General features: G+C 39.6%; 1 protein-coding gene across 5 annotated transcripts in view; it reads right to left on the bottom strand.

Annotated features, from left to right (window-relative positions):
- SH3KBP1 (SH3 domain containing kinase binding protein 1) overlaps window positions 1-21087 on the bottom strand; it is a 235112-nt gene that overhangs the window by 78756 nt on the left and 135269 nt on the right. For all 5 annotated transcript variants that reach the window (XM_026120727.2, XM_064499178.1, XM_064499185.1 and 2 more), the window contains one exon: window positions 11683-11879. In XM_026120727.2, the coding sequence (XP_025976512.2) occupies window positions 11683-11879 (197 nt within the window). The remainder of the gene's footprint in view (window positions 1-11682; window positions 11880-21087) is intronic.

Genomic DNA, 21087 nt, shown 5'->3' with positions numbered 1-21087 from the left:
GAAGAGGAGAAGGAGACAGGCCTGGAAGTAGAGGAAAAAGTGGTTTTTCAAATTGGAGGTAGACTTAGAAAAGTCCAAAACAAACTGCAGAGGATTCATCTCAAGGTAGGGCAGTTCCTGTTCAGAGCGGGCGAATTTGTACTGCAGAGCCACTACTATTGTTTAAAAACAAAAAAACCCCAATCAAACAAAAAAACCCCCAACAACTATACATTTATATGTACTTATACCCAACAAAGGAACATGTGCATCAACAACTGTTTGTAGGAATGCAAAACTTTACTGCTTTTAACAGCTTTTGTAGTCCAAAACTTGGCAGGGGTTAACCACCACAGTGGTGAAGCCAGACAAAATAGGTTTACTGGCAAATTAATAAACACCCCCAAAACAGTAACAGATTAGACTATTGACAGTGATTAGACCATATCACGTATATTGTAACAAGGAAAGATTAGACTACATTATTGTTATGTACATAAAGAGACTAAGCACAAATTAGAGACAGACTGTACTGGGTATCTGGAGGCTTCAACACTTAGCTATAGGATCCAAATAAAAGAGTGACGGAAAGGGAAGTGAGGAACTGCCACTGAAACTCATACTTCATTGCAACAGAGTTCTGAGTTCACACAGGAATGAAACAGGAATAAATTCAGGTTTCCTCTTTAAAAAATGCCACATTGTTAACCAATACTACGTCTGGGAGGCATTCACTATGCTTCTCTCTTATTGCACTCCTTACTTTTTATGCTTATGGAAGAGTTACACCTAGTGAAAAAAGGAAGATAGAAACATCAAAAAAATCTTCCTTTTTACAGTAGCAACGACAATACTTTGTTCTTTTGTGAAAGTTACAATGCTGACAATAAACTCCCAAGTAGCTGTCCAATTATATTTTTCAAATTCAGTGATTAAACAAACAAAAAAACCCTCACAAGTCTATACTGCTATGCAGATAGTCCTGGACTTAATGGTGATAGTAAATATTTCTCCCTTTTTTGGCATTATAGTCCTTCTTTTCTCCTCAGATTATCTTTTATTTCCATTTGGGGGGGGGGGGGTGTTTCCACCTTGCGTCACTGAAATCAGGACAGAAGTTACTGGGGCTAAACAGGGAGATATTTTTATTTTAAACTCTCAGAGAGAAACAAGTGACAAAGCAGAACGTATGAGCATGTGCATCCTTTCAGCTCCTTCAGCTGATGGGAATTCAATCTATTTCCCTTCAAATGGAGCACAGAAACTGGAAACACAAATGGAAAATGACTAATATCATGACTTTTCAGCTTTTCTTTTCTGCAAGTGCTTTAGGTACAGAGACTGCTTCGGAAGATACTGTCAGCTGCACACACAGAGCGCTGCAGCTATCTGGGTGGCCGGTAGGCGACAAATAGCTCAGCGCCCAGCACATACCAGGCAACAGCAGCCTGCACTTGGCCACAGGTCACTGCTGGACCAGGACTGCCTCCCCAGGAGGAGAGTCCTCTCTCTCCCCCTTGGTTTTTATTGGTAAGTTTTTATGGAGCACTTAATCAACTAACTTTAATAATGCAAGCTCTTATTCATAGCATTTAAGAACCCTTTTTATAAACATAAAATACAATTGGCTTAATATACAAACACTAGCAACAGGGAGTTAAAAAAGGCATTTTAGAAATTGGCCTACAGACTTCTTATCCCATAGAGGGTCTGGCTGTTCTATGATCCTTTCGCACTCTTTTGCTCCTCCTTCCTTTTCCTTTTATTAAGGCAGAAAAAAGACACATGGCAGAATGCAACAGAAATAACATCTCAAAAACTCGTAGCTTCATTTCATATTTTGCACGCAGTTTACTGACTTCAGCTTTTAAAAGCAGATGTTTAGAGAAATTTACTTTTTACTACCAGTAGTTCCCAAAGTATCTGCAAATAATTAAGCGGTTTATTTGGCATCTCTCCGTTCAGCTTTCTGTAAAAATTCGTAAGAATCAGTGCACTCCTGTTTTTCTTGCTGTTTTCTGAAATTGTCATCTAGATTTTATTACCCAAGTGAGTAAGATTTTCTACAAAATTATTCATATCAGTTTTCCTTATTCATACAAAAGACTCCAGATGTCACCTCACACAGAACAGGAATTAGTAAAGCTCCTTTTTTTTTTCCTGCCATAAAGAAGAACTGCAGTTTTATTAGATCATTTTGGAAAAAACAGGGGGTGACTTCTTGTTTAGTAAGCAAAAATTTGAAAGAGCAACACATCCTAGAGACGGTGTAACTGTTTCTGCTTAACTGCAAAGTCACATTATTCTGTCTAGTAAGAGAACTGAAACCAAATCATATAGAAATTAAACACATCTGTGCAAGCTAATGGCCAAACAGTCCAAAGGCAAAAAAAAAAAAAGAACTTTGGCTAAACAGTTCCAGGACAGAATATGCCGTCACACAAAATAATCTGCTATTTTAGCATGTTCCTCTATAGCAGAAACGGACTTCAGCATCCCAGGGCTCTTTTTCTTCTCTTTTTATGTACATAGCATTGACAAACCCTAGAGCAGAACCGAAGAACCCTGCAATCAAATCCTGTGCTCCGCAGAATATCTATTATAATACAATTTCATACAGACACAGGAAAAAAAAAAGAAAAAAAAAGATAATTTTAAAAGAAGTACCTCCTCTCCCATTGTGAAGCCAAGCTGCCTTGCAGCAGCTAAAGAGGTCCAAGAGCAGCACCGGAGCCCTGCCCCTTCATCGCCTGAGCTCAGCTCACCGAGGCCAGGAGCCCAGCCCTACCACTGACTCATGCTTCGGGCCAGCCCAGGCAAACAAAGTGGCCGGTTGTTTATTTCGCAGGAAACTTGGAGCTTTGCCGAGCTCTGCTCACGGTAGGTTCGGCATTTCCTCTCTGTCGCCAACCGAACCGGGACTCCCCTGGCTCCAGGAAAAGGACAGCTAGGAAAGGCAGCCTAAGTAAGAAGGGGCAGACTTTTTATAAACGGCCTGGGCTGAAAGTCGTGCAAAGAACACCGCTGGAAAAGGAGCTTTTGACAAATGGTGAGTGTATTGCTCTCGTCAGTTTGAAAAAAAAAAAAAAAGGTTGAAATTTCGTGTCATTTAGGCATACGTTTGGCCTTTTGTTTTTTAAAGGAAGATGATTAAGAAACTGGTAAAACTGAAACATCACTACGAGGATGATGTGTTCCATGAAAATTTCATAAATTTCCAATACTTCCTCTTCACAAACATCCATTTAAATTTAAAGAGACTCAAAAAAGGCAGCGGGGGAGCAGGCGGTAACATACCATGGGATTCTCTGATAATTTGGAAGAAATGAAATTTGTATTTAAGAAAACGACAAAATATTATATACCCTCACTTCTATTTGACCTTAAATAGTATTCAGTAAGCTTTAAAAAAGTGTCAAAGCATTTACACACAAACACGTCTGCCATGTATGTACATATGCACACTCAACACATTCTCTATACAGACATAACCCATTATCTAAGGAGACATTCTCATATAGGTGGCAAGACAATTTTGAGACAAGACGACAAGCATTTAACTCATACATTAAAAAGATAAAAGTAAAAATGGTTCTCTAGTTTTGAGACACAAATAGTAAGGAAAGACATGATAAACTTTCTTGTAGAAGGTTTTAAAGGGGAGGGCAATTAATTGTTCAATCTGCTTCCTACAAAAAAAAAAAGAACAAGAAAAAGCTTAATTTGCTGAGCTGGGATATTAGACTATACTTTCTGTTATGGCAGTGAAAGACCAGAAGATAGGGAGAGTACACAGTCTTCTTTACTGGATGCTTTTTAAAAACAAGTCACTAGACATTTCTTGGGGATTGTTCATACCTACTTGGTCCTAAACTGATTGAATGGCTTGGATTAGCTGATCTCCGAGATCCCCTCAGGCCCTATATAAAAAGTGAATCGAAACTGATCTGAGTAGGCCTATCAAAGCAAGTACAAACTTCCAGAAAAAATATCAGGATATTTTAAAGACAGGAAATGAGCAAGATGATGGATCACAGCAAAGGTACCAGCTCCTGCAGCACGGTCCCTGGGCCAGCACCCTGCTGCAGAACAGGTTCAGGAATGATTCAGCAGGTGAAGTCTGAAGGCCTACGCAAACCTACTTCCTGCAGATTTATATTTTCCAATCACAAATTATTTTAAATAGACAGAAAAAGATGAGTATATAAATTCTACTCAAGGTAACTTGCAGATCTTACACAGCTTGGTTTACATCCACAAATCTCTTTAATGCCTCAGCAAGTATTAAATTTACTTATGTAATTTGAAAACTCAGACTGTTTTTTTTTTTTGCAAATACCACTTCTAACTTTCAAAGACCATTTGTGCAAAGAATATCAAATGTCTTCTCATTAAAATTTTTATAAGCTTTTCAAAGTTCAAAAAGTTAACAACTAAGCAATTCAAAATCACGGTCTCTGACACAATCAATGTGGAGCAAGAAAAACTCATTTTAGTGAGAAACACTAAGATACTGTGTATAAAATTTTTCATTCCAAAGGCCCTGATTACACTAATTTAAACTTGTTTATAACAGTTTATATCAGTTAGATTTTATCTAGGTAGATTTTATTGTTATTAATATACACATTATATTGTATTAATTTGTGAGCCAGCTCTCTTGAAGCTCATTAGACAGCAAAAAAAGTCAGCCTGTATGTCAAGTACTGTTACTTTCTAAAGTATTTTCTCTACTGCAGTTGAAACATGTAAGAAATCTTTTTCTGGAAATTCAGTTTATGTTCCATCAAATGTCTCTGGAACTCAGAAATCAGCTCCATTTTAACCTATGAAAGCATAGCGTTTTTTGTTATTAAACGTACACATCCTGTTTTTCATACTGAAGCATGCTAACATTTCATAATCAAAACCATTATTGAAAACTAGGGAGTATTCCCTCCCAGCACTCCTCCGAGAGACCTCATCCTGGCAGAAGCCCAGGGCTCTCCCCAGGACAACAGACCAGATTCTCCACGTTACTTTTAGGAGTAACTTCTAGTACTAGGAATACTGCCTACACTACTCTGTTTCTATTTTAACATGGTTTTGAAGTAGCTCAGGAACATAAGTGGGAAATGGTTTTCATGCATATGTGCTTCGTGTTTCTTTCACATAGACAAAACTGAGTGACAGCCAATGATGTACATGCAAAGTGTTGTGGCACAGACATAAAATATTGTGTGGTTAACTTTTTCCACCAAAAAAAATGCTATAACAGACTGCTGTAAAAGCTAAACCATGTCACCAATACCTGGACAGCTCTGTTCAGGCAGCTTGACCATATTACAACCCAAAGGGATAAAATGTGAGAACAGAGATACTGAATGGGAAAGCATGGAAAAGCAGGAAGTATCCAGGAGATCAGGAGACACTATTTACTCAAGTATTGCAGGTCAGTGAGTCAGTAGAGACTCACAGCCAGCCAGAATTATCAAATTTGTTCCCCTCTATTAAACTGAATTTTCCATTTCCTGCTCTACCCTCTTTGTACCAAGCCTTGTTTCTATTAAGCCTCCCCAAAGGAGACATGCTGCTTTTCAACTGTCCCTCATGTCAAGAACTTGCGGTATTTCACCTGCTCTGCATAAACTAGGTTACTTCTTATTGTTGTGAATTATTTACTCCAGAAAGGGCAACGATTTTTTAAAGAATTTATTTATAACAGCCACAGTGCTCTGCGAGCATCCGTCACCGTTTGCAGATGTGTGCTACTTTTGCGTAAAGGAAGAAAACCTTTTTTCTCACTAAACCCTAGAAATGAAAAGTGACACCAGCAGGGGAACAGCCACCCCCCAGAGGGGAGATTTGCTCTCATGATAGCTACAGCAGGGGACCAGGCACCATCTCCCCCAGGGGCTTGACTCACATGGTGGCACTAGAAGAAACGGTTCGAGGGCAGCGATGCCCAACTGCAGCACCCGGCAACTTCAAAGCCCAACACAAACACTGTTTGCACGCTCCCTCCTGTTCCTACGTACAGCTTGGCACGCTGCCGATGCTCGCCACGACGGCTGCCATCGCTTATGGCTATCACTGAAGAGATGAACATCAGAAGCCCCTGCTTTCATGTACAAGGTCCTACACACGTTATCTGTTCACACACACACACACACACACACACACACAAAATTTATTCACACTGCATGCTCTCTGTCCCAGCAGGCCTTTTTAATAGTGCTTGTATTCAATGCCAGGTGTATTTTGCTCACATTCATTTTCTAATTCTCTTTGTATTTTGAGAACCGGCTTCGGCATTTCTTGTGGTGGGGGAGCCAGCACCTACAATGACATCTGAAGGGAAAAATAAGCCGTGCAGCACTGTACAACTGGAAGGCAAGTGCAGACTGCCATGTGTTGCCTGTGCAGCTAGCTCTGGGCACGCACCATCGGCGGGCAGTGTTGGCAGAGCTCAGATACAACATCAGCCACTTCAGAAATGCCAAGGCAGACCTCCAACTTGCATCTCTCAAAGATTTTTTTTTTTTGCACAACAGTTGAAAATTAAGGGAAAAAATATTTCCTGCAAGCCACAGGGCAGGAATTAACAGATCAGGCGAGGCAAAGATGTGAATGGTAACAAAACACCATCATCACAGGTTCGGTGTCCCCAGGTCACAGGCTCAAAATACACAGGCCTTATAAGCGCTCGGTCTCCACATTTACAAATTTCTACTTTATTGCAGAGAGCAGGCAGATTTAATAATTAACGTGAGCTTCTAGCCCTTATAGCTGTTGTGTCTACTTTCATTATTTCTTCTCCACTTCCCTCTCTCAAATATGTTTAATATATAAATAAAATATAATTAAAATTTATCTCAGCCTGAATTTAGTATCTTGCAGTGGGAAGGATCCCTAAACACCAGCTAGCTAGATCTTACAAGTTTCTGGATCCAGAGCCATGACAGCCTTCCCCTGTATATTAAATCATTATGGTGGCTGCAATAGTCCCCAAATTGACAGTTGAATATAATTTATGTTAAGCTCTGGCAAGCACTAAACGTGACCTCAGTAAAGCCTGTTAATGAAATCTAGCTCTTTCTGTAAATTCACCAACACCAGCTAACCATGAAAAAGTCTTAAGAAATCTCTTGCCTGAAGAAAAGTAGAAATATAATACTCTCAAATAGAAAACATGAAAAATATTCTCCATAGTCTCTTCTGAAGAAAGCACAGTTTTCAGAGAAAGATATAAAAGACTTTTTATCTTATATTCAGTTATAATGGCATTTAACATTCTTAGCTAAAACATCAACTCACTAATCAATCCCATATAGTTAAATCAGACTAAGGAATGTATTTATTGGTCAAAATTAATTATCTTATACATTCAGAGGTTTATTTTTAGGTATGAGAAAGGAAAAAGCGCAGGTTTGTTGGAACAATGGAAGTATATATAGATAATATTGGAAGGAAGCCAAACCTCAGAACAGAAATTTTAGATAGGCTCCTACAAAATGAAAGAAGAAATAAACATAAACACCTGTTTGAGTATCTTGAAGAGGTATAAGGAGAAGGTGGAAACGTGAAATGGGCATTTCTTTTTGACCACAAAATTTGTGCTACTCTAACAGTGTTTCACTAAATATTCTAAGGACATGCAGTATGAATACATGCACGCTATCTATCAGCAAACTAGGGCTTCAGCTACACGTAGCATAGTCAAGTAGCTCACTTACACCTATCATTAATGAGAATTTAACTCTGACAGAACCAAGCCTTTGGAATTTGATTCTTGGTTCGCCAGGAAACAAATACAGCTAGTGGCTGACTGATCAACACAAACAGCCAAAGAAAACCAGAAGCACTGCAAAGCAAAAGTACTCAACTCCTTTATTTTAAAACACAAAAGGACAGCTCTGATGGCACTGTTCTTGCTAAGCGACCACAACCACATCATTAATTTCCCTAGGATAATCTGCCTTTGTGACTCTTAAAATAAAGAGCAGCAAAGCAATGAATTCTGCCCACCAATGAAGCCAATGGGGTTTCACGCAATTCTTTGGTTTTGCCTTTACTTAGGGAGTTTATTGATCATCTTCAAAGAGAAGAATCACTGCATTCAGCATTGTTAGCAGCAGGCTATCACCTGGAGCACAACAAACCCAGTGGTGATTTACAGGAGGGCCTAAGGGAATCTATTCCTGCCCAGCTGCCAGCAGTCCTCTCTGCCCTCCGACTCCTGCTGATCCTTGTGTGAAAGCCTTCTTAACTCGCCCTGACGCTCGGGTCATTTAACCTTGCAAAATACCTTTACGCGAAACATGCTGTAAAATTATGATTCATAAAATAGAAAACACATTAAACCACAAAGCAGTAATGCCAGCAAAATAAGACCAAGCTGATTCTTCTGTAAACAGGACTGACATTTTCCATGGGAATTATCTTGTGATAAATAATCCTACACTATACAATCTTGATGATAATTTATTCATACTGAGAACATTCAGTAGTTGTTAGCAAATCTGTAATATCAAAAAGGTAAGAGTATCATTAGAGAAGTATATAAAATTGTGAGTTACTGAAAAACTGAGGCTACTTCTTGTAAATGAATGGGATACTTAGCAGGGCAAAGATCCCTTTAAACACTAAATTGACAGAGAAGAATTGTACTGATTTGGCACTCTGCATGATAAGGTTACAACATTTTTGATAAAGTAAGCAGAGCCCTCAAGCCAAGTATGACCTTTCTTGGAACTACAAATAAAACAGAATTCTCTATCTATCAGCCAGCACTAAATGGCAAAGAGCACTGCAGCGATGAGAGAGGAATTTCTTCCAGCCAGGAGAAATGTATTTGGGGAGGCTGATGTTTTGTAATCACAACCTAATGTTGTGTCAGTGAATCATGTATCTGTGCTATGAGTAGCCAAAGACTGCAGTGATGAAGCCTCTGGGTGTCAGCATTAAAAGATTAACCATCCTGACTCGGGACAGGAAATTAAGCAGTGACACCACAGACATTGGTTTAACTTATCTACATGCTTGAAACACAAACAATGCATTCTGCTTACAAAGATGAGGCTGTTATGTTCCATTACACGTGCCGACCTTAAGAGAAATCTGAAGACGTAGGAAAGAAGGTCTGTGGGTAGGCTGTGAACTCTGGAAATCCTAAATTCAATTTTTGGCTGGGAAACACACCTACCAACTTATATGGCGCAAATATCATCTGCCCTTTGGGAAAAAAGGAAGGTAAATTTTCTCATTATTATAAAGTGGAGTGAGATTTCCCTTCACTGAATGAAGGCCACTTAATAAGCACTCTGTGACCACTTCACTTTAAAACAACAGACTTCAGAGTTCAAGGGATATGTAATTTATTTTAATCAGTTCCCATCTACAATGTCTACCATACAGAGGGCTACGCTTACAGTAAACTGCATACAAAAGAAATCCTTCACATGGCATTACAAGAGCCTTTTCGTTTGTAAATTCTGATCTGCCTACATGAGACGGAAGAGAACTGAATTATGTGCAACACTGGAATTCTGGCCAATGCCCTACAAATGAATGCTTATGTTACACAGCAATCATAAATACTGCTAGCACGTAAATCTAAGGATGTTTATCTTAGGTGATCCTTTTCATATATGGCATATAAAATATATTTCCCTTACCTAGCTAGTAGCAGGAAATTAATAATTAAAAATTCATCTCTTGTAGAACTGCATTATTAAAATATGCATAACATATTAAAATATGCATTTCCTCGTGCTACAGGATTGTGTATGGTCTGACTCTAGAAAAATGTTTAAGTAAAGCCATGCACAAGCTTAGATCTTACTGCTATCAGTCCTGTACAGACATCTCCCTTACCTGGGACTTGTTTGAAAAATATCCCAGGCAGCCATCAAATTATAAAAACAATCATCACCAAAAAAAGTTAAAAAAAAAATCCAACCTTTTATTAACCAATTCCATGTGCTGGTACTCACAAAACCCTCATAAAGCCCAGTCTCAGCCACCTTAAGCACTGGTAGACTCTCAGGGTCACAAATAAACCACGCTGCAGAAAGATGCCACGAACAGCTCCCCACAGAGCTGCCTTCGCTGCCTCCCTGCCACGTTCCCTGAGTCTGGTTCAAGGGCAGTTCATCAGAAAGCGCTGACAGAGCTGGGCTGTTGCTCTCTTGGCTCCCAGACAGGCTGCTTTGATGAGGTGCTGTTTGAATACGGCTCATCTCCTTCTGCTTCTATACATTACCCAAGCACTGCACATGAGTTAGTAACCAGGCCACCCAGAAAGAGAAGGTGAGCAGAGCACCATGCAGACTTTGAAGAAGCCAGCAATGGTCCAGGCGTATAATAATCTAGGCTTTTCCTTTACTCAGATACTCAGATCATCCCAGCTCTCCACTACCCTATTTATACAGAATCCAAATTGCAGTCACCTGTAAAATATTAACCATTTTTCCTGCAGTGTAACTAGCTTAAGAAGTTTCCACTACATCTCAGCAGCATCTCCCTTTCTGCTATACCATCATAACTTGTGGTGGGGTGGGACGCTGTGCTATATAAATCAGGTCAGTGAAATGATCTAGCTTAAAATCCAAAAATTTTGAGGGCCCCTCCCAGAAGATGTAACCACAAAAGCGCCTGGTTCTAAAGACAACTGCACAGCACAACTCAAAAGGTGAGAAGCTGCAGCACCAGGGAACAACCACAGCTGCCCAGGAACTTCTTAAAATCACCTTGGAGCCAAATGTATCACGTAACTGTGCCCACAGCAGGATCCCAGGTTGTGCAAGTCTGCCAGCACAGTGCCCCGTGTCTCAGAATATCAGTAACCCTATAGAAATCTCATTCTTTGCTTAAAGAAAGGAGAAGGATTTGACAAGGTTTTTCTTTGGCTGTTAACTGCATTAGGAAACAAGGCATTTTTTGGTTCATTTCCCTAATATACATACCCTAGAATGACCAATTTATTTTCTTAAAAAAAGTTCCCCTCCTCCAGTTTATTAGAAACATCACATTTTGCTTTCTAGTGTCTTTATTTCTAATTTATGTAAAGATTGTTTTAGAGGCTGGCAGACAAAGAGCACTCTCTAAAAAGATGATTTATTTGAATCTGTCAGAAAACATGATTTTTTTTCCCCAAGTGTTAATCTCAGGACTTTCCTTTTAGGTCATATAGAATAAAATTACATAAAATATACTTTCCCTTTTACGGAGCCCTTTAAACAAAGCTGGGTAATTTTTCAAAGCATCTTTTAAAATCAACAAACCCGCTACTGAATTAAGATGCTTAGGTGTTTTCTGAAGCTTCCTTTTTAGCAGGCTGATGGCACAGTGACTGTAATCCCCTCTTAGTTTACATAACTAGCTATTATTTTTTACGGTAATGTGAGTAACTGCAAACCTGAAAAAGACTCTCAAGTCTTGTTCTCCAAACTAATATTTACTTAGAAAAAAGCCCAACCAATAGATGGAGGTATGAACATAGGAAGAAATCTTTAAGCAAAGTCACAATTCTTGCAGGCAGCTAACCACACTGGAATTCACTTTCTGGTGTGTGGCAAAAGAAAAAAAAGCAATCTTGTCCACAGAAGGAGTAGGAAACAATGACCATAAATATCCAAATTCTTGCCAATGATCAAATTTAGAACTTTAGGGAGAAAATTTATTTAAACCAACACCAAGAGAGAATTAAGAAATGATACATACCTTATCTACTGGGAGAAAATCACTGTCAACTTCTATTGACCTTGGTCGTAGCTTTATAGGTTTGTCCTTGAAGATATCTCCAAAGCCAACACCCTTGACCTTTTTGGGTTGGATTGTTGTGCCTCCATTGGCTCCTTCAGATTTTATGCTGCAAGAGTCACCTCCATCACTCTCAGAGCCTGTAGCATCTTTTAGGCCTGTGAAATGGAGGGATGAAAGAAAGAATCTTAAGTGTTAAACCCAATAATTTAAAACCAAATTGAGAATGGAAAATGATCCCTCCCACTGTCCCCTAAAGGAAAACAAAATCATGAAAAACAGGTAAAGAAGATGCTCTCTGTGCCATGCACTCATTCTAGAGTTTTTAAGAACACATTATTTTATCACATTGGGGTACTAGCCAGAACTTACACCAACCCGCAAAACATGCACACTCCAGCATCAAAACTTTATTCATGAAGGTAGCCATTACTTGAGTACCAAGAAAATCCTTCATCCCTAGAAAAAGATTATTCAGAAGAGGATCCAAGAAATGAAAGAGTTAAATTCAGTTCTAGGGCAGCTATTGTATAACGCCACTTAAAGCTAACAAGCAGTCAGACCAGGCATACTGTACCTTAAATCTGTATGACTCACATCAAGCCAATTATGCAATTAGTATCTAAAGCTACATTACCTAACTGGGAAATATAAAGCTGAAAGCTGTTTAAACAAATTTGCAATCAAATAAGCTGTATAATATGTTCCCTGCTGAAAATTAAATCTCTCTGCAGCACAGCCAGCCTCATAAGAAAAGCACCCATGCACACCATCCTCTAGGAATATAATAAATCAAAACTGACATTCTGATTTGCATTACTTCTTCCAGTGAATAGGAAAAATTATCTACACTTATCTGAAAATTTCCGCTCTTTGAATAACAGAGGCCACAAATCCAACATGGTGATGTTTCAGCCACATTACAGAATGGTGCAGAATCAGGCCCGATACTCGCTGGCAGCAAAAACGACCCACTGAAGTTTCCTCCAATTGAGACAGCCTCCAGAATCATTCAAATCTTCCTTCTTACATTACACATTGAGCTAACTATGATTCCAGGAAAAAAACACAGCAATTGCTGCTACTACAGAGCATGGTTAAATCCACCTAAGGACAACGAACCCAAATTCTCACATTCTACTCAGAAGCATTCATGGTGCCACAGATATTCATCTTACGAGTCAAAGAAGGAAAAAAAATCAAGTTTTCTTATCTTCTTAATCTTTCTTATATGGAGGTCCACAAATCGACTGCAATGGCTTTTCATAGTAGTGGGCTACCAGTACAGAAGAAAGAATCATCCTTAAAATCTAGACACCCAAAATCAAGTAAATATTATATATAACTCTATTTCCCTCTTCCCTGGGGTACTCCAGCATGTAATCTCTTTCTGCCAAAAGGGAAGCAATGGCACTAAGTGTGGATAAAAATGATGAGGTCTAGTGGATCCCCATAAAAGGTCTGCAAGTTGTGGAGCATGTGGGAAGCTTTATAACTTCATAATGCCTCAGTTTCTACAATTCTCTGCCACTTATAAGCAGCAGGAATAGGATAAAACAGTACCCTGAGCTGAAAGCATCTGACTACCTTTTGCAGTCTAAACTAGAACATACTCACAAAACTGAACAGGGCAATATCTAAAGAAAGAATATTTCACTGAAGTCAATGAAAACCCCTATGAATAAAAATTTCAATATTAGCAATATATCCTTTCCTTTCTCCTCCCCAACTCAAATGATGGTTTTGGTTTTAACAAACAAAAAATCCACAGGATAAGAAACTTTTAAGGACAGCAGAAAAATGAAGAGGAGATTCAAGGTAGAGCTCCACATATGTTTCCTTGATGTTCAGTCTATGATGGCTCACTAAAAGCAAAGGCAGAAAACAATGATATTCTGGGGTTTGGGACACAGTTTTTGATTTTGTTGAGTTTTTTGGTCTGTTTTTTTAAAGTGGGATCATTTCAGTGATTAGGCATACAGCACAGCCCTGCAAATGGTCGCAATGGCCCATCTGAGAAACTGAAATATAAGGGTCAGAACCTATGAAGCTAAATTCTCTGGCAAAGAAATATATGTCATGACAATGCTCAAGAGAGCAGAATATGCAACGAGTCCTATTGATAAAGATTTGTCTAAGGTCTGATAAATTCTGATTAGATATTCTCCATCCAACAACTTTCTGTGATTTAGGTGAACACTAACTTGCTTAAGGACAGACCTCCTGTCTTACTGGTGATTCACTATGAAGAAACATGATCATCCAGTAAAATGTAGGATCCTCATCGAGGGCTTATTTAAGCTTCTCTGGTGAACCACAGAAATGTTCCACGTCCTGAGGCCTATAGACACAGCTTCACAATCAAGAAAGCCAGGGGCTCACCTGTTAAAATCACTTTTAACATCAAGGATGTGCGAGAAAAGGAATTCAGGAACTGTGTGTCAGACCAGGATTTTTAGCAAGAATGTTAACCAGAAAAATGATCATACACTGCTCTGTTCTGAGACTTTCTGAACCCAAAACAGGAAAGGAGTAGGGATGCAGAATTAGAAAAAGCTCCCACTTAGAAGCAGACAAAAATTTCTGCATAACGCTTCAGCTCTCCAGCCTCCTGAGCAGCTGCTGTATCTACCTATTGAATAGCAGTAACATTTCTCACCCTGTCAGGGTTCAACTTAGGTGGCACTGCACAATTTAATTGTTTTGTAAACTGTTCAAGATTGGAATAAAAATAATTTAAAAGAATTCTAAAAAAGAGCACTATGACTCCTTTTTTTTTCTTAATTAGGCTGGGGCCCATATCTTTTTGCTTGGGCCTTTTTACCTTCCCCAAAAGAGCCTGGGGAAAAAACCTTAAAGCTGGTTTCACTGGTTTATCACAGCAGTTAGAATGATGGTCTTCATGCCATCAGGAAAGTAAATTCTGTGCACTTATTCCCTTCCAGAGCTCACAGAGGCAATAATCAGTGACTTCAAGCATTCACTGTCACCTTGCTCTGCACTGTGGCGGGAAGGAACATATCCGTAGTGGAGCCATTCCACGACACGGAGGCACTCGCAGATATGGGGCTAGGTCAGTTAAGCCTGGAAGGTATAAATCTCTTCACCCAAGAAGGCAACATCACTGCCTTTCTCTCATTCCTATACCTTGTTATGCCTTGGGCAGTAACACAAAAGATGAGAGACCTACCAGCAGGACCATTCCAGCTTTGCAAAATGTCAGTCACAAGGTCCTGGCTAGGAGAGAGGCTAGAGGAACTTTATTTACTACTCCTATCTTCAAAGAGAACTTGCAATGAATAATATTTGAGTATAAAGCCTCCACAACTCTAAACTCCATACAAATCACAGTGATTGTCCTCCCTTTGCTAAACAAAAGATCTTTTTCAAGCCAGGATAAGAAAATTATACTCTGGCAAAGGTTCCCCCTTTCATCCTTGCCAGAATCTCCTAGAACTACTCTGTGATGGAGGGTAGAAGCCGTGCTAGGACCTCCCTCAACAAGTAACTGAGTTTCATCTGATAGGAGCCATCATCTCCCTTAGCCACCCTCCAAAATGAATAGGAAAGCTATCTTTAAAATAAATTATTAAAATAGGTTTTCTACGTCACCAGTTGTGGGAGAAGATGACATACATCTAGAGCTGGATCTTTCCCAACAGCTGCAAATAAAATATGGAAGTAATTACAGGAATTATGCAACAGGTCTTGCATGGAATTCCAGATCTTTGAAGCCTGCATGAAAGAGAGTTCAGAAACCTCAAGGGGCTCCAGTAAGAACTGGGCTTTTGTTTCTGGGTCATCACTTGTTTTTCCTTATGGAGTCTTCATCTTTTATTAGCATTCTTCTATGATGAAACATCACACCTTGTATCAGAAGCCTTACCTCAGGCTTACAGCAGATTGCCCTAGCATCACCCATCTGTGCTTGATGGCAATCCAAGAGCCATTTCATTCTCAATGCTGCTGCACAACTTTGTCTCAGTATACAGTCCTGATGACAAGTTTATCCTACAAAGTGGCAATGGTGGAGACTAAATGAGGTGCTATTCTACATTTTGACTAAAACCAAGGAATATAGCTTTCGTTATCATATCCCAAGTTCTGTGTGAGACATGTAAGCCTCTCTGATTTTATTATCTATTTTCTCTCCAATAGGTTGCCCCCATTCTTCCAACTGAGAGAGGGGAGCAGACCTGAGCTCAGAGAGTGATCCAAGAGCACTGTCTTCTAAAAGGATGAAGTTATTTGCTTTTCCTCCACAATTCAGGCCCTGTCCAAGTCACTTAAAAAAATATTTGGAAGCCAAGAATGACTCTTCACTCTACGATCCTATCTCATCTGACTTCTCTCCCCTCAAGAGATGGGCGAAAGAAGCTACTTAAACCAGTCCTTCTATAATCCTACCTGCCTCTTTTCCTCTATGCGAGGAGCAATCCTGCCAAGTGCAGCTGCATTTGGCCTGGCTACACATGCCTCCCTAGCCATGCCTACATAGGGAAGGCATGGCTGAGGTAATCCCTCCTCCCAAAATGGAAAATGTCCATCTCCCCACTGACTGAAACACCCTCCTTTTATTCTTCAGCTTTTCAAGGCCTTTTTCACCACTACTGCAAACAGCTTAGTAGGAGAACAGAGCTGGGCAGGCAGTCTCCCTGAAAGAAAAATGCAGCCCACGGATATGGCAGGGAACTAAGCAAGAACCTGAGTGACCTGGACTGTCAGGCTATGAATTTTAAATAAGGAATTTTCTGCAAGAAGAGCTAGAGTTAGCAGGGAGGTCTGGCTGCTGAATGGGCACGAAGAACTGGTGAGTGTTTCAGCTGGCACAGTGATCCGCTCCTGATGACCAATACACCCACGCAGACTGAAATGGCAATGAACTGAAGCACGAAGAAGGTAAGGTCAGCAGCTCAGTCAACTACTGTCTTCAGAAACATCTCTCTTTTCTTCTAAGGTTAGTTGCTAAATATTTCAAACATATACTGGACAGGATAACAGCCACATTAGACAGGCCTCTCTATTTATTTAACAGCAAGTTTTCTAGAAGCTCTGAGAAGTTAAATGCATTTGGATAACTAACTAGCCAAGAATATAACATCAACTCAGTGTTTACTAACGTGCCTACTATCATGCAAGTCCTAATAGTGTGAAACCTTTATAATTTCTCAGAAAGAAGTCTTTTTGGGGTCTCACTGCACAAGCAAAGTAATTTTATTATTGTGCCTAAATTTATTGTTGCCAAATCATCTGTAGCACCATAAGGCAGAATCAAATCTGAGTGTTAGGTGGCATTTACAGTAAGCTGCTTAAAGCCAGAGCAATGACAGCACCAGTAGCAAGAAGTTAAAACTTCCAGGAGTCAATTGTTCCTCACTTTTGCCTGTGACAAGATATGGAATTACTGAAATAAGGCTCCCTAAAAACATTCAAAGCTCCAAGAGTCACTGTTGCTTCATGCTCCTTATAAACATACAAATTTTAAGGATTCATGAAGATTAAATTCTCACAACCATGTCTGGGGGAATTTTGCACTTTTCTTCCTCTGTGGGTATATAAGGTATATTAGTTTTCTCAAGACATTTCAAACACACCACACTCCTGCTATGACTATTATTACTCTTTTGAGAGCAGCATTCTGAAATGCATCAAAACAGATTAGCTCAAACAGGGATTAAAAAGAGACCACAATAGCAGACTTAATTCATCAACACACAACATCCCCAGAGCTGTGCTGGCATCTGACCAAGATTCTAAAACAGAAAGATATTTAGGGATGATAAAGGGCTGTGTAAATTAAAGCAAAAATAAACAGCTGTGATAAAATTAACTCCATTCAAAGCAGGAAAAGAACTGTTCTAAATAGGTTAAAACACGTCAGGAAAAAAAAAGGGAATACATTGTGAGTTTTACAGAGCTTTCTATTTTAAGGTACTATTTACCACTTTAATTTCTGTTCTTTATTCAGGATTGTTTCTCTCTAAAGAGGCTTTATGGCACTGGGCAAAAGAGAGACCCCGCTGATGCTGCGTGAGCTAGCGCTCCCCCAGACACGCTCTCAGCACCGATGAGGCTGGCTCTGCTAAGCGATGGAAAGGTCAGCTGTTTGGTGGCACGCACCTGAGACAGCACAAAGAATTGCCTGATTTGGTCTGGCAGCCAGAGAGAAATGCTGTCAACTGCGTTTAATGGAATAAAGCACTGTGTAAATGGAGCTTATTGGGATTTTTGCCTTTTACGGAAGGGAAGGGGAAATGCGGTCTTTCCTTCTACTTTGAGAAGGACGGCGTGGAGTGCCTCAGTGACCGATTTGAATGGCAGAGAAAGTGAAGCTGCGCATGGTAACTGCAGGAGGAGTTGGGAGAAGAAGCGCCTTCCTTCCTTTTCCTTGCAAAGTCGCAGAGAAACAACAGACTAGCGGGGGTTATCTTGAGCTTGCTCTCTGTTAAAATCCTGTACTTCGTTGACGCCATCCCCAACAACATTCCGTAGTGTCATTAAAAAGAACAGAAAAGGCAGTTTGATTTAAATATTAGTTGAGAACAAAGCTGTGTTGAACTTTCAGAAATTCAAGGTTAATAAATTCATACATTCAAAAAACAAATTCTTAACCAAGAGCTACATACATAAATTGCTAACATAGACTATCTCAAAATTAGTCAGCATTTATTATTCTCAGTTATATTCCTTGAAGAAATGTAACCTTGTAGTCTAAACACTTTGTCATTTCCTTTTAGCACATTCGTTTTCCTTAGCACAGTGGTTCCTGCCACATAACAAACAGCCCCAAGATTTTTATGCTTTCACAAGAAATCATGCAGGGAAAAGGGCAGCGGTGGCCTGCCCCACATAGCAGCATGCATTAAGGGCAGTGCAGTGCAAGCATCCTCTGCAGCACGACCACAGAGCCATCAATATGGAAGTTGGTGGCTTCACCTCAGCCCCAGGCATTTCTCTGAGTACTGTAAGAGCGAACAAAAACAATCGTTTCTTCAGAAGTCCTGCAACCGTGCTATGCCTTATCGTCGTCTTGATTTTTGAGTTATTTTTTCATCTCCCTTGTTCTGACCAAGTACAGGAATACATTGCGTATTGCATGGGAAAGACCCTATAAGCAACCACACGCAAAAGGATTCTTTCCCTGCCACTCACAGAAATATGGTCTTTTGTGTGATTAATGGAAACCCACTTGCTAGTGAGAGCCCAAATCTTTGAAAGGATTTAATGTGTTGCTCCCCAATCAACACCATTCTTCCCCACCCCATTCCTTGCCATCTGTACATTTGTTTTCTACACAACAGTATGCTTATTCTTAATCAGAAAATTTCCCCTCACCCATTTTTTAGCATTGTTCTTTCTCAGATATTATTTCTCATTGTAGCAGCTGTGTATTGATTATATGTTCTTCTTAGCAAGCAAGTTAGAAGTTGAAGAGAAATAGAAAATCTTAACTGTCCTCTCTCCAGAATCATTAAGACTGACATTTGGGTTTCTTGTTAACTTTGCTCACGTTCAGACACTGTTAATTGAAGTTAATAATGTCATAAATACATTAATCATATTGATTTCTTTGAACTCTGACCAGCCATTTTTGCTCAAGGATTAAGAAAAAAACCATGTGCTGGAGCAATAGAAAACACAAAATTAAAATTACTCACGAATACTTCTGTTTCAACGATCCTGTCTCATCTTCTTCCATTATATCTAATATCTATTACTGACAGCATTGTGGATCCATATATAAAGAAAGAGAGGCAAATATTTGTCATTTTCAGGCATTGTATATGCCCCGTTCCTCTACTGTAGCATTTTCAAAGAGGAAAAAAAGCGAAGGAGGAAAGAGAAATTAAAACAGTAAAAAAAAAAAAAAGAAAGAAAAAGAAAAGAAAAAAAAAATCCAAGAAGCATTTTCCGTGGAGGAGCAGAAAGGTTGTAGGATGGCAGAAAAGAGGGCAGTGATCAACAAAATTACATGTGAGTAATTTTTTGTTGTTGTGTGTCCCTCTTCGCCCAGCATATGCAGCAGCACGGATTTACTGACAGCAGGTTAATGAGCAGAAGGCCAAAGGAGTTAGAATTACCGCTGAGTGGAGTCCAGCATATCTAATGACCGAAAAAGCCATGTCAGCATATGAAGACAATGTTGGCTGTTTATGCAGGAGAAATCTTGCATATTCCAGTGAAAGATATCTCTAGAAGCAGCTGCATATTAATTCAACAACATTTAGCAATTTTGTGCCTTGGTTACACAAGAAAATTCCTTTTAAACACAGCTGTTGTGAAATTGCTTTCAAAATAAAATTATAATTTTAACACTCTGCATATGTTTGAAAAGTAAAACTTCTGAGCTTGCTTCAAAAGTTGAACATTTCATGTAATGTGATACAGGTGAAAAAAAAGCACCTTTGGGGCATAATTAATCTAAAGCTATGAACTGACTCTTGAGCTTAATTTACAGAGAAAGCAGAAACTTGAAATTAGGATTGCTATGGGCTGCTTTAAACAGACAGCCCTAAATGAAAACAATTCTGTGAATTGTCTCCAAATGATTTTCACTGGAGACATAAGCACATGGATATTTGCCTAAAAATAAGGACCATAAATAGGATATGAAACAGAACAAGTCGGCCAGACCTTCAGTAGGCCTGCTTTCAAAGAAAAATAGGGTGCAAGAAGTGAGCTGCCAATAGATGCAACTGGAGGAATAATGAAATCTCTTTTCTGTGTGTTAGTTTAGGAGATAGCATCTCGGAAAGCAGCAAGAATGCCGGCTCTCATTTTATTTAATCTGTCCCCCAAGATAGGATCATCTTGTGTACCACCCATTCCTTTCTCAGCATTTCAGTTTCCAGTTCAAACCCAATAAGCAACGAACAGGCCAGAAATGTAGCTGGACATCTGGCCTTCCTAGATGCAGTTTTACAGAGAAGCAAAGATACATCTGTAGCATCAAAAAAATGCAGGTCTCAACCAAATGCCATGGGAGGTAGTATTAAGCAAGACAAGACATCTTTGGCCAACTTTGAAAACAAAGGTTAGATGGGCATTTGCCCAGAGAGATGTGAGACAGAACATAATGTGGGTTGTCTTCTTGCAGCTAGTGTATTAGGAATACAGTTGCAGCAGTAGACAGCCATCCAACCATGCACTCAGTGAAATCAGTCTTGATGACGTTTAATTGGTGTGACATGGCATAACCACAGGCCAATATTGATCATCAAGGACAACTAAATGTAGAACACTCTAGCACCACTGAAAAGGTGACTGAATTGTTCCTGACTTCTCTTAGGCTCACCCCCTGCAACCGGAGAGAAGAGACTGCTTGACTTTCATCAGAGAATGGGCAGGGCATGGAGAGCAGGTCTC

The sequence above is a fragment of the Dromaius novaehollandiae genome, chromosome 1, assembly GCF_036370855.1.
Source record: "Dromaius novaehollandiae isolate bDroNov1 chromosome 1, bDroNov1.hap1, whole genome shotgun sequence".
Lineage (NCBI taxonomy): Eukaryota > Metazoa > Chordata > Aves > Casuariiformes > Dromaiidae > Dromaius > Dromaius novaehollandiae.
The sequence above is the reverse complement of the archived record's forward strand: the minus strand, read 5'-3'. Positions and strand labels throughout refer to the sequence as shown.